Source organism: Pungitius pungitius, chromosome 15, assembly GCF_949316345.1.
Source record: "Pungitius pungitius chromosome 15, fPunPun2.1, whole genome shotgun sequence".
Lineage (NCBI taxonomy): Eukaryota > Metazoa > Chordata > Actinopteri > Perciformes > Gasterosteidae > Pungitius > Pungitius pungitius.
In genome coordinates this window covers 2,912,966-2,927,179 of record NC_084914.1, presented here as the reverse complement: position 1 = coordinate 2,927,179, position 14,214 = coordinate 2,912,966, and the positions used below count along the sequence as shown (strand labels likewise).

General features: G+C 40.2%; 3 protein-coding genes across 3 annotated transcripts in view; all 3 read left to right on the top strand.

Annotated features, from left to right (window-relative positions):
• LOC119207336 (uncharacterized) lies at positions 1-2,452 on the top strand. The gene is made up of 4 exons (XM_062557726.1): positions 1-128; positions 845-1,138; positions 1,221-1,508; positions 1,687-2,452. The coding sequence occupies exons 1-4, from the start codon at positions 80-82 to the stop codon at positions 1,860-1,862; spliced, it is 807 nt and encodes a 268-aa protein (XP_062413710.1). The 5' UTR covers positions 1-79; the 3' UTR covers positions 1,863-2,452.
• A 2,172-nt stretch (positions 2,453-4,624) lies between these two features.
• LOC119207246 (uncharacterized) lies at positions 4,625-8,166 on the top strand. The gene is made up of 4 exons (XM_062557727.1): positions 4,625-5,446; positions 6,519-6,824; positions 6,906-7,193; positions 7,372-8,166. Exons 1-4 carry the CDS (start codon positions 5,398-5,400, stop codon positions 7,545-7,547), a joined length of 819 nt encoding a protein of 272 aa, XP_062413711.1. The 5' UTR covers positions 4,625-5,397; the 3' UTR covers positions 7,548-8,166.
• A 2,659-nt stretch (positions 8,167-10,825) lies between these two features.
• The window catches only part of LOC119206994 (uncharacterized), a gene marked incomplete at its 5' end in the record, with an annotated part of 242,444 nt that continues 239,055 nt past the window's right edge, over positions 10,826-14,214 (top strand). Inside the window, 2 exons of the mRNA XM_062557840.1 lie at positions 10,826-10,997; positions 11,079-11,266. Of these exons, the coding sequence (XP_062413824.1) occupies positions 10,826-10,997; positions 11,079-11,266 (360 nt within the window). The remainder of the gene's footprint in view (positions 10,998-11,078; positions 11,267-14,214) is intronic.

The window sequence follows — 14,214 nt, the reverse complement described above, 5'->3', positions numbered from 1 at the left end:
TCTTTAAATAAGAGGCGAGCTGTTAGTTTCTTGTGAAGCAGAACACAGGTTGTTGCAGCGTGGGGTCGGAGACTCCGTCATGTCTCTGTTTGTGATACTCGGGCTGCTCGTCTGCATCCAGGCTCAAGGTGAGAAACCACTGAGGCCTTTGCTCTCCATCTTACAGAGTAGTAGGAATTAATACATATATTATATTTATGTATGTTAACATGTCACATATCCAAGAAGGAGTGATTCCTGAAAACAGTGAGGGGAATTTAATATGAATCTTACAAAGTTTAGTTTGGTTCTGCTTTGTTTTATTTCTCTTTTAAAATGACGGACATGTTTTAGACTTTTTAAAGTCTAAAAGTAAAAACTTCTGCTTCCTGATTTAAATGAAAAAAACTTCAAGAATTCTTTTGGCAAACATTTTTTTTTTCTATGTTAACAATCAAAGACAAAGCCTCAGTAGAGCAATTTAATTCTAAAAAAGAAAAGATGTACCAAAATCTACTAGTGCTTAAATAAATGTTATTATAATATAAAGTTTTACAATACAATTTAAAACAGTTTGGTCTGAAACATTTTACATTTTATTGTCCGATTTTCAAAATCTTTGAAAATATTAATGTTTAGAAAAATAACTAAAGCTTGTGGTGTTGGGGGGGGGTTTAGGACAATGTTAAAGAAAGTCCTCTGGTTTTCATTTGAAAAGTTATGTAAACAAAAATTTAAAAACTATTGTTCCAGTGGTTCAATGTGTGAGAAATAAAGTAAAGGGATGGAGTAACATTCAGCAATGAATGATTCATCATATGTTGTGTGTGATGTTTATTGTATCATGTGTCTACTGTTTTTACAGGAACCATTGAGACTCCTGTGTTTGTGCTGAAGGGACGTGATCTGCTCCTGAAGCTTCATGCTGATCCTCCTGAGGGTTTTATATATGTTGACTGGAAAATCAATAAAACAGTAACTTTAGTGAGATTTGATTCTAGTGGAAAAGCAGCTGTCACTGGAAGGTTTGAGTTAGGTGAGAATAAATTCTCTGTGATATTGAAGAATCTCCAGGAGGTTGACAGTGGAGTTTATTCTGCTGTAGCAGCAACATCTACAGAAGACAAACTAGTATCTGAATACAAGGTCACAGTTCAAGGTGAGTCTGTAAACATTTCACTGGTAGAGTTTCTGTCGCCATGTTTCATAAACTCTTCACAGAAACCTCCCCCCCCCTTCAGGACCAGTGTCTCCAGTTGAACTGACCGTGGACCCAGTGGACTCCAGCAGCTCAGAGTCATGTGACCTCCATGTGACCTGCAGGACTCACAACTCTCACATCAGCAGCACTTTCAGATGTGTCGACCGGGTCTGCAGTCAGGAGGGAGGAGAGCGATCAGAGGTCACGACCTCTGGGGCTTCTCTCCAGGTCTACCTGCTGAACACCGTGATCATCTGTAACCATAGCAACCAGGTTCACTGGACCCAGGACTTTGATACAACTGCATACCTTTGCCCCTCAAAACCTGGTAAGACTGAAAGAGGAGACGACTTCCTGATGACAGTTTGTAGTTTCATTCTTTCTGTGTTTTAAATAAATTATTGTGTGTTTTCTGAGTTCTGAGCATCTCTGAAGCTCCTCTTCAGGGACGCAGGGCTTAAATACAAATACAGATGTGTTGTGTTTGTGGTGTGTTTCAGGTGCAGAGCTTCCCTCCGTGTTCCTGGTGAAGATGGTGGTGTTCTCTGTGGGTCTGATCATCATGGTGTCTGCCGTCATCACTGTTCACCTCGTGGACTTCAAGAAGCACCAAGAAAGAAATGGAGGTCAAACCCCTCACGCTGCCCTGGAGGAAAGCTCCCACCTAAAGGTCACCTTTTAGACCCTTGATGATGTTCCACTGACTCACAGCAGGTGGCAGCAACACACCAGGAGAAGAAAAGAGGAAGACGACGCAAAGCAGCAAACATGGACGCAAACTATTAGGATTTAAAGTATTTTATGAATGATGGATGCAAATAAACCTAATTATGTATAAAGACCAACAATATGTAAGCAAATGACCTTAAAAGGTACGCAGTATAATTCTGCATACGGTCCTATTTACAATGATAAATACACATTGCATATTTGTCTGCTTGCATTTACAGTATTTATTCGTACATTATTCTGATCGGCAGGTTTTGTTTTAGATGTAAACTTGTTAAATAAAAGAAGCTTCCTGAATCATGGAGCTTAAATCTCACCAATCAGGTGAGGTCTTAAAAGTCTAAAATGTACGTTGCTCTTTAGGAAATGATCAGATGAAAGGTGACATGAAGAATCAAACCAGGTACCAAAGCTTCCTGCAGCACAACAACATATTTATTACTTTATCAACGTTGATCTTAAATGTAAAAGATGTCATTATTAATATCTCCAATTGTGACACGTTTGTGTAGAAAAGAATCTTTCAGCATTAAAGCTTCAATAACACTGCAAACCTCCAGTGAATTCAAATCATTGAAGGACCTGTCAGACTTCTCCACCTTAACGTTTGAGCTGCAGATAAAGTGAGTCCATCTTTTGGGTGGTGCCTAATTTACTCCACCCTCAAACAGAAGCACATGTTGATGTGATGGATGTTTGTGACTCTTGGAGGTTGAATCAAAGCAGCAAATCAACCGCAGTAAGAATCAACGTAGTAGAACGTGTGGACGCTAGAGATCCGTCTGCAGTGCCAGCGGTTACCATGGTAACATCGGGAGGAGAGTTCATTAATTCATATAAATAACTGGTCCTGGCAAAATCACAAAAAGGGATTAAGGGAGGAAAACGTCGCCATCTTGAGGCGGTAGAGCGCAACTAATGGAAGAGAAGGACCGTAAATATCATTCAGTAAAGAAATCAGCCCCTCTGTGTTGTAGGGGCCAACGAGAGGTTTATGGGAGCATCCATGGACAGTGCTGCACACATCGTGATGTTAGCTCCTCTCTGGCCTGGGACATCCACGGTTGCTAAGTTGAATCCAGCTTCATCTACAAAGATAAAAGTATGTGGAGTTCGACTGGCTTCCATCTCCATGACCCTCTACATAGGTTTTACAGTAATTAGTCACATTCTGCATAGCTGCATGTGTGGGTACCGTTTGGTTACTGAACAGACGTCTTACCTGCACACACTGATACCGGAGTTCTTTCACTCCTTCAAAGTTTCTCTCAAAGGGTACAGTGTACAACCGCTTCGTCCTTATTTCATGTTTCTCCAGGACTCTGGAAATTGTCGCTGTTCTGACTGTATTCACATTTTATAAAGTGGTGATGTCTGCCAGCACCCTGTCCTGAACTCATCAGAGTTTTACTGCATTGTTGGCATTTACTACGTCAACGATGGCAATTTCCTGCACATCCAAAAAATCTTCTGCCTCTCCCTCCTCTCAGGGGCAACCTTTGGATCCTAATACAGCACAATCATTAAAGCGTAATATGTCGACTCACCTGTTGCTTTGTCAACTTTTGATGCAGCTGTTGAAGGGGGCAGATGTGGTTGCACCCTCAGAGGGGCCTCTCTCAACGTTCACAACACGGTCACTAACGGTGGCCCTTGTTTGATTGGATGCCGCCACTCTTGGTCTTCCTCTCCTTTGTGCCCCACACACTCTCCCTCGTACCCCTCCTCCCCCCCCCCCCGCCCCCCCCACCACCCTGCCTTCTGTGATCCATGATCCCAAACCGAGCTTCACCTCTTACTGAAACATTGTAGTTGGACTAAAGCAGGACACCTGGGCAGATTGAGCTGAAATTAGCAATTAGCTTGGAATGATTATTATTACATTTTCTATATATATAAACTAATTACTGGAGAAATGTTTGAAATTTATCATCATTCTAACAAAAAAACCTGCAAATGTTTTTTGCAGTGAAGTACGAATGACAAAAGAAATTGTGGATTTTTTTTAAATGTGGTGATTGATGCATTTTGGCTGAAAGAAATGAAATATTACTCACAGTTTGGTCTGAATACACCTGTGTGTCGCTGAATGTGTGAAGAACTTGTGGTTTCAGTATTGAGCAATGCTGGTTAGCAGATGACAACAACGGGAACTTCCCTAAACTGACTGCAAGTGTGGGAACCACATGATTGTTGATTGGACTCTTGTAAATGTTGCTTCTAGCTACAATGCACATAATGAGACTGACCTTGAGGTCGTGGTCTTCTCCTGCAGGACTGTGCAACACGATGTGGAAAAGAAATCCACCGTTAAAATATTGCATGAAATGTTTTTGAATCCAAATTGTGTACGAGTCAAATTCATGTCTGACCATTTTTGTGGTGCAACAAAGTTGTTGGCAATAGTTTGTGTGTTGTTGTGTTTTGTGTGAACCACAAACATGTGTCGATGTGAAGGTTTATTTGTGGCCTCAGCAGATGATTTACTGCATCTATCTATCGGTGAAGAAGTGGCTTAAGAAGCATTTACACAGAGAACCAAAGATTCCACTGATTAGCAGCGATTTTTAGACAATGAGTCACTTAATTAATTGTAGATTAATCATTTATTCATGTTCAAACTATTCTTCAGAATCATTTAATGTGCAGGATGATTTCTGATAAAAGTTGCTTTTGCAGCTTCCTCTTTCTTTGACACATTCTCTGTTCTCAGGAGAAACATTTTAAATATGGACCTAAAGAGGAAGTGGACGTCTCTGTGAGTGCACTGAACTACAAAGATGAGATAGGTGTTAAACTAAAGAAAAACATCAACTAACACTCACAGTACAAACAACACTTTATATTCATGTAGTGTATGAACACAAATCATTGACATAATGATGTTTGATCCTTTTTATTCTCTCAAATAAAGGTTTTGTTCCAGGGACCAAAGATGAAAAGCATCCTCTACAACATCCTCCCATCAACATGAACAGTGCCTTTAAAGTGGTGCACGTGAGGTCCTTTGTGTCCTGGTGTCCTCTGGCTCTCGTCCACTCGCTGTGTCCACAGTTTGTAGATGTAACGCTGCACCGATAGCAGCATGTGGAGCCATGTGGAGCCTCCAGGTTTCATTCAGAACCTTCAGGATCATCATGGAGCAACATGCACAAGTAGCTCATCTTAAGGGGATAAACCATTCAAAGAATATAGTGCTGATACTTATTAAACAGTCTTTTAGAGAAGCTTGAAGTGAATAATTGTACTTTGTTACTTGGATGAACTTGTAGGTGTAAATGAGCCTCCTTGACAAAGGGCTGAACTAAATCTCTCTCTGCAGGAACAGATCTCAGCAGTCAGACAGAGCTCAGAGAGGAAGTTCAAAAGGAGCTGATGACCAGCAGCTGTGGTCAAACGTCTCCGAGGTTCTTTGAATAAGAGGCGAGCTGTTAGTTTCTTGTGAAGCAGAACACAGGTTGTTGCAGCGTGGGGTCGGAGACTCCGTCATGTCTCTGTTTGTGATACTCGGGCTGCTCGTCTGCATCCAGGCTCAAGGTGAGAAACCACTGAGGCCTTTGCTCTCCATCTTACAGAGTAGTAGGAATTAATACATATATTATATTTATGTATGTATGTATAGATGTATACATGTATGTAAACATGTCACATATCCAAGAAGAAATTGTTCTTCCTGAAAACAGTGAGGGGAATTTAATATGAATCTTACAAAGTTTAGTTTGGTTCTGCTTTGTTTTATTTCTCTTTTAAAACGACGGACAAGTTTTAGACTTTTTAAAGTCTAGAAGTAAAAACTTCTGCTTCCTGATTTAAATGAAGAAAAAAAATCAAGATTTCTTTCTGCAAAGAATTTATTTTTCTTTTCAATATAAAAAAGACAAAGCTTCATTACAACAATTTAATTCTAACAAAGAACAAAATGTACCAAAATCTTACTAGTGTTTAAATAAATGGTATTATAATATAAAGTTTTATAATTACGTACACAATACAATTTAAAACAGTCTGGTCTGAAACAACAAATCTTACAAAATTTAGTTTGGTTCTGCTTTGTTTTATTTCTCGTTAAAACGACTGATGAAGTTTTAGACTTTTTAAAGTCTAGAAGTAAAAACTTCTGCTTCCTGATTTAAATGAAAAAAACCTCAAGAATTCTTTTTGCAAACAATTTTTCGTTTCTATGTTAAGAATTAAAGACAAAGCCTCAGTAGAGCAATTTAATTCTAAAAAAGAAAAGATGTACCAAAATCTTACTAGTGCTTAAAAAAATGTTATTATAACATAAGGTTTTACAATACGTACACAATACAATTTAAAACAGTTTGGTTTGAAACATTTTACATTTTATTGTCTGATTTTCTAAATCTTTCTACATATTAATGTTTAGAAAAATAACTAAAGCTTGTGGTGTTGGGGGGGGTTTAGGACAATGTTAAAGAAAGTCCTCAGGTTTTCATTTAAAATACATTTTTATGTAAACAAAAACAAACGTTCCAGTGGTTCAATGTGTGAGAAATAAAGTAAAGGGATGGAGTAACATTCAGCAATGAATGATTCATCATATGTTGTGTGTGATGTTTATTGTATCATGTGTCTACTGTTTTTACAGGAACCATTGAGACTCCTGTGTTTGTGCTGAAGGGACGTGATCTGCTCCTGGAGCTTCATGCTGATCCTCCTGAGGGGCTTTTATATGTTGACTGGAAAATCAATAAAACAGTCATTTTAGTAAGATTTGATCGTAGTGGAAAAGCAGATATCCTTCATAGTGTCCCTGGAAGGTTTGAGTTTCCTGAGAATAAATTCTCTGTGATATTGAAGAATCTCCAAGAGGTCGACAGTGGAGTTTATTCTGCTGTAGCAGTAACATCTACAGGAGACAAACCAGTATCTGAATACAAGGTCACAGTTCAAGGTGAGTCTGTAAACATTTCACTGGTAGTTTCTGCCGCCATGTTTCATAAACTCTTCACAGAAACCTCCCCCCCCCCCTCAGGACCAGTGTCTCCAGTTAAACTGACCGTGGACCGAGTGGACTCCAGGTGCTCAGAGTCATGTGACCTCCATGTGACCTGCAGGACTCACAACTCTCACATCAACAGCACTTTCAGATGTGTCGACCAGGTCTGCAGTCAGGAGGGAGGAGAGAGATCAGAGGTCACGACCTCTGGGGCTTCTCTCCAGGTCTACCTGCTGAACAGCACCATCATCTGTAACCATAGCAACCAGGCTCACTGGACCCAGGACTTCATTATTGCTGAACACCTTTGCTACTTAAATGCTGGTAAGACTGAAAGAGGAGACGACTTCCTGATGACAGTTTGTAGTTTCATTCTTTCTGTGTTTTAAATAAATTATTGTGTGTTTTCTGAGTTCTGAGCATCTCTGAAGCTCCTCTTCAGGGACGCAGGGTTTAAATACAAATACAGATGTGGTGTGTTTGTGGTGTGTTTGTGGTGCAGAGCTTCCCTCCGTGTTCCTGGTGAAGATGGTGGTGTTCTCTGTGGCTCTGATCATCATGGTGTCTGCCGTCATCACTGTTCACCTCGTGGACTTCAAGAAGCACCAAGAAAGAAATGGAGGTCAAACCCCTCACGCTGCCCTGGAGGAAAGCTCCCACCTAAAGGTCACCTTTTAGACCCTTGATGATGTTCCACTGACTCACAGCAGGTGGCAGCAACGCACCAGGAGAAGAAAAGAGGAAGACGACGCAAAGCAGCAAACATGGACGCAAACTATTAGGATTTAAAGTATTTATCAATTCAGCTTTGCAGATATTTCCTGGTGAAGGAAAGCCATGTGGTGGACTAAAAAAATTAATGTAAACATCATAGTTCACCTTTAAAACAAATGCTGATTATCCTTTGATTTATACACATTATATCACACAGGATCATGTAAAAATGTTTTGTGGTGGATGTAAATAAATCTAAATTTGCATGATAAAGACCAACTATATGGAAGCAAATAATTTTGAATACATCATATAATACTTCATACGGTTATATTTACAATGATAAAAAAATACACGTTGCATATTCGTCTGCTTGCATTTACAGTATTTACTCGTAAATAATTCTGTTCAGCAGGTTTTGTTTTGGGTGGAAACTTAGAACTTGTTAAAGCTTCACACTTATTGTAAATAACTCCATGGACCTTCCGGTAAAGGAATTGGACCTTTTTATTATTTTTTCAACGTTGATTTAAATGTAAAAGATGTCATTATTAATATCTCCAATTGTGACACGTTTGTGTAGAAGAGAATCTTTCAGCATTAAAGCTTCAATAACACTGCAAACTTCCAGTGAATTCTAATCATTGAAGGACCTGTCGGACTTCTCCACCTTAACGTTTGAGCTGCAGATAAAGTGAGTCCATCTTTTGGGTGGTGCCTAATTTACTCCACCCTCAAACAGAAGCACATGTTGATGTGATGGATGTTTGTGACTCTTGGAGGTTGAATCAAAGCAGCAAATCAACCGCAGTAAGAATCAACGTAGTACAACGTGTGGACGCTAGAGATCCGTCTGCAGTGCCAGCGGTTACCATGGTAACATTAGGAGGAGAGTTCATTCGTTCGTATCAATAACTAGTATGAATCACAAAAGATAGATACAAAGATAAAAGTATGTGGAGTTCGACTGGCTTCCATCTCCATGACCCTCTACATAGGTTTTACAGTCATTAGTCACATTCTGCATAGCTGCATGTGTGGGTACCGTTTGGTTACTGAACAGACGTCTTACCTGCACACACTGATACCGGAGTTCTTTCACGCCTTCAAAGTTTCTCTCAAAGGGTACAGTGTACAACCGCTTCGTCCTTATTTCATGTTTCTCCAGGACTCTGGAAAATGTCGCTGTTCTGACTGTATTCACATTTTATAAAGTGGTGATGTCTGCCAGCACCCTGTCCTGAACTCATCCTCCTGATCAGAGTTTTACTGCATTGTTGACATTTACTACGTCAACGATGGCGATTTCATGCACATCCAAAAAATCTTCTGCCTCTCCCTCCTCTCAGGGGCAACCTTTGGATCCTAAAACAGCACAATCATTAAAGCGTAATACGTCGACTCACCTGTTGCTTTGTCAACTTTTGATGCAGCTGTTGAAGGGGGCAGATGTGGTTGCACCCTCAGACGGGCCTCTCTCAACGTTCACAACACGGTCACTAACGGTGGCCCTTGTTTGATTGGATGCCGCCGCTCTTGGTCTTCCTCTCCTTTGTCCTTTATAACGTAGATTAATCATTTCATGTTCAAACCATAGACACTGCTCATCAGAATCATTTAATGTGCAGGATGATTTCTGATAAAAGTTGCTTTTGCAGCTTCCTCTTTCTTTGACACATTCTCTGTTCTCAGGAGAAACATTTTAAATATGGACCTAAAGAGGAAGTGGACGTCTCTGTGAGTGCACTGAACTACAAAGATGAGATAGGTGTTAAACTAAAGAAAAACATCAACTAACACTCACAGTACAAACAACACTTTATATTCATGTAGTGTATGAACACAAATCATTGACATAATGATGTTTGGTCCTATATTCTCTGAAATAATGTTTTTTTTGCCGATAGCAGCATGTGGAGCCATGTGGAGCCATGTGGAGCCTCCAGGTTTCATTCAGAACCTTCAGGATCATCATGGAGCAACATGCACAAGTAGCTCATCTTAAGGGGATAAACCATTCAAAGAATATAGTGCTGATACTTATTAAACAGTCTTTTAGAGAAGCTTGAAGTGAATAATTGTACTTTGTTACTTGGATGAACTTGTAGGTGTAAATGAGCCTCCTTGACAAAGGGCTGAACTAAATCTCTCTCTGCAGGAACAGATCTCAGCAGTCAGACAGAGCTCAGAGAGGAAGTTCAAAAGGAGCTGATGACCAGCAGCTGTGGTCAAACGTCTCCGAGGTTCTTTGAATAAGAGGCGAGCTGTTAGTTTCTTGTGAAGCAGAACACAGGTTGTTGCAGCGTGGGGTCGGAGACTCCGTCATGTCTCTGTTTGTGATACTCGGGCTGCTCGTCTGCATCCAGGCTCAAGGTGAGAAACCACTGAGGCCTTTGCTCTCCATCTTACAGAGTAGTAGGAATTAATACATATATTATATTGATGTATGTGTGTATAGATGTATACATGTATGTAAACATGTCACATATCCAAGAAGGAGTGATTCCTGAAAACAGTGAGGGGAATTTAATATGAATCTTGTAAAGTTTAGTTTAGTTCTGCTTTGTTTTATTTCTCGTTAAAATGACGGACATGTTTTAGACTTTTTGAAGTCTAGAAGTAAAAACTTCTGCTTCCTGATTTAAATGAAAAAAACCTCAAGAATTATTTTTGCAAACAATTTATTTTTATTTTCTATGTCAACAAAGCCTCAGCACAACAATTTAATTCTAAAAAAGAACTAAATGTACCAATATCTTACTAGTGCTTAAATAAATATTAATATAATATGAAGTCTTACTGTACATACACAACATTTTAAATAGTTTGGTCTAAAACAACTTAAATGTATTATATGATTTTCTAAATGTTTCTAAACATGAATGGCTCCTATTTTGTGTTTGTGTGTTATGGACAAGGTGAAAGAAAGTTCATGTTTTCATTTGAAATCTGTAATACATTTTTATGTAAAAAAATAAATAAAAATGTTCCAGTGGTTCAATGTGTGAGAAATAAAGTAAAGGGATGGAGTAACATTCAGCAATGAATGATTCATCATATGTTGTGTGTGATGTTTATTGTATCATGTGTCTACTGTTTTTACAGGAACCATTGAGACTCCTGTGTTTGTGCTGAAGGGACGTGATCTGCTCCTGAAGCTTCATGCTGATCCTCCTGAGAGTTTTACATATGTTGACTGGAAAAGCAAAAATAAAGCAGTCCAGTTAGTAAGAATTCTACTTAATGGAACAGCAAATGTCCTTCATAGTTTCACTGGAAGGTTTGAGTTTCCTGAGAATAAATTCTCTGTGATATTGAAGAATCTCCAAGAGGCCGACAGTGGAGTTTATTCTGCTGTAGCAGGAACATCTACAGGAGACAAACTAGTAGCTGAATACAAGGTCACAGTTCAAGGTGAGTCTGTAAACATTTCACTGGTAGTTTCTGCCGCCATGTTTCATAAACTCTTCACAGAAACCTCCCCCCCCCCCTCAGGACCAGTGTCTCCAGTTGAACTGATCGTGGACCGAGTGGACTCCAGCAGCTCAGAGTCATGTGACCTCCATGTGACCTGCAAGACTCACAACTCTCACATCAGCAGCACTTTCAGATGTGTCGACCGGGTCTGCAGTCAGGGGGGAGGAGAGCGATCAGAGGTCACGACCTCTGGGGCTTCTCTCCAGGTCTACCCGCTGAACAACGTGATCATCTGTAACCATAGAAACCAGGCTCACTGGACACAGGACTTTAATACGACTGAACATCTTTGCTCCTCAAATCCTGGTAAGACTGAAAGAGGAGACGACTTCCTGATGACAGTTTGTAGTTTCATTCTTTCTGTGTTTTAAATAAATTTGTGTGTTTTCTGAGTTCTGAGCATCTCTGAAGCTCCTCTTCAGGGACGCAGGGCTTAAATACAAATACAGATGTGTTGTGTTTGTGGTGTGTTTCTGGTGCAGAGCTTACCCTCGTGTTCCTGGTGAAGATGGTGGTGTTCTCTGTGGCTCTGATCATCATGGTGTCTGCCGTCATCACCGTTCACCTCGTGGACTTCAAGAAGCACCAAGAAAGAAATGGAGGTCAAACCCCTCAAGCTGCCCTGGAGGAAAGCTCCCACCTAAAGGTCACCTTTTAGACCCTTGATGATGTTCCACTGACTCACAGCAGGTGGCAGCAACACACCAGGAGAAGAAAAGAGGAAGACGACGCAAAGCAGCAAACATGGACGCAAACTATTAGGATTTAAAGTATTTATGAATTCAGCTTTGCAGATATTTCCTGGTGAAGGAAAGACATTTAATACGTGGACTCAAAATAAACATCATAGTTCACCTTTAAAACAAATGCTGATAATCCATTGATTTATACACATTAAATGACACAGGACCATGTAAATATGTTTTGTGGTGGATGTAAATAAATATAAATACGCATGACAAAGACCAACTATATGGAAGCAAATTATTTTAAATACACCATATAATATTTTAGTCACATCTGATTTCCTCTGGCAATGCAGCTTGGAAAGTATCTTCTGGAAGGTCTAATCCAACCCTAGCAGTCTTCAGACCACACCCTGCATTCATTGCCTCCAGTAAAGTCATTTGGTCATGTGGATGGTGGTCATGAACCTTCCACCTCCATGCAGAGGGCTTTAGAGGGACTATGGAGGCAGGAAAAGAACCTCTATGAGATTTTTTTATACATTTAACAAGTTTCCTAAACTCTTAACGCACCACACACCTAAAACACACAATGGGAAATTCACACATTGTAAACTAAACTCCAAAACTAATTTTCAAAATATAATAATAATAATAATACACTAACACAACACACTATGTCTATCAAAACTCTGCAAACGTGTTTCAAAAACAAATAATTATGCAAAACACATGTTCTCTTCCAACAGAAACATTTATATTCAATCATAACACAATGACAAAAAACACACCATCAGCTGAAATTACAGAAACAGCATTATTTGTGTCAGGTATGCCCTTATTCAATAAACGATATATTGTATTGATCATAGATTGTGTTTGGCACATGCATTTAGTTTCTTTTGCTGCAGAAATGCAACACAAAACATGAATAACCATCTCATAGTAGCTTTAAAGAATGTACAGTTTATGGAAAAGATAGACAGAGACAGAATTGCGGAATTAGAGAGACAAAGTTAGAGAGTGGAGGCATAAAGTCACTGTAATACTGTAAATGGTCGTTTTACAGTATTTACACTTGGCTGTAGGAGAGTCTATATCCTAGCTGCTGGTTTCTCTGAAAATACGGACAATGGATGCCACGGTGTCCCGGCTGATATTTGGCTTTAGTCGTTCACCGCCCTCTCTGCATGAGCCCGTGGTTCATGACATGGTCAATGACAGTAGCCCTCACTGTATTTGATCAGTTACCTTAGCTCTGGTCCTTCTTTGAGCGCCCCCACCTCCTCTCCCTGGTACTCGTCTTCCTCGCCCTCGTGCAGGCAGGCAGGCAGGCAGGCATTTATTTCGCTCTCTTTGTGTTGCTCTACATTGTTCCTTTTCCAGCCAAGACCAGCCCAAAGTCCACTTTTAGAACATATGGTCATGTGATTGAAAGAACCTCAACACATGAGTGTGCTTCCTAGATGGGAATCAGCTGTGATTTCAAGCTGTTTCTAATTAGGGGGTGATTGAGGCCCATTGGTCAAATGTGCTGAAAACCTGACACAACACTCAAAGAAAGGACTATTTTCTTGTATCTATTCAGTGGTATTTGTGTGTTAATGATTAGCTGAGAGTTGCTTCTTCTCACCATAGAGAGGAAACGACATTCACACCAGTCGGTTTTAAGGGTCCCTGCAGAGGGGGAAACATCATAAGCACATAAGAAAACATCTTTAGTGTCTGATTGCGTCGGCTTACAGCACCTGAAGGAGGAGGAGGAGCAGGAGGAGGAGGAGGACCCCAATGTGTCAAAACAACCTCAGAAAAAGACGCTTCGGTTCTAAGAAACTCACCCGCCCAACACATCCTGAGGGAGACGTGTTTTCTCGTGGTCCAGAAGGTGTAGAAACGCCGCATTTTGGACGCCGCAGGTCACGTATCCACGTGAAACCAAAAGTCAAACCTTGACTGGTGTCTATTTACTTTAACTGTTACTTTAACAGTCATTTCAAAGCCAAACCTTCATGTTGTACAAAACCAAACTAAGTTGTTTTGTCGTGCTTCTTCTTATGTGTAGTTTTAAAATGTTTGAAACTGTGACGATTGAGAGTAACACGTTCCTCATAGGGAGGTATGATGTAATAGTTGTTGTTGTTGTTGTTGTGTTGGTCGGACAACACGTGACACGTGACATGAGCGTGATTTACCTCTCATCAGCTAAAGGACAAGTTGGTCCTCCACATGAATAACAGATACAGTGCTGCAGGTGAAAGATCTCACGACTCATCAACTCCTGACAGGAAGAAGACCTGCATGTCGCACCGTGATGTGTGTGTGTGTGTGTGTGTTTTACCCCCCCTTCTGAAGCCTCTCTGGCTTCCTATGCCGTCTCCTGCATACTCATTTAATCATTTGCTTCACTTCCCTCCTTCGGTGTCCCAGTTAATTTGCATTCATTCATTCAAGTCTTATAAACTCATATT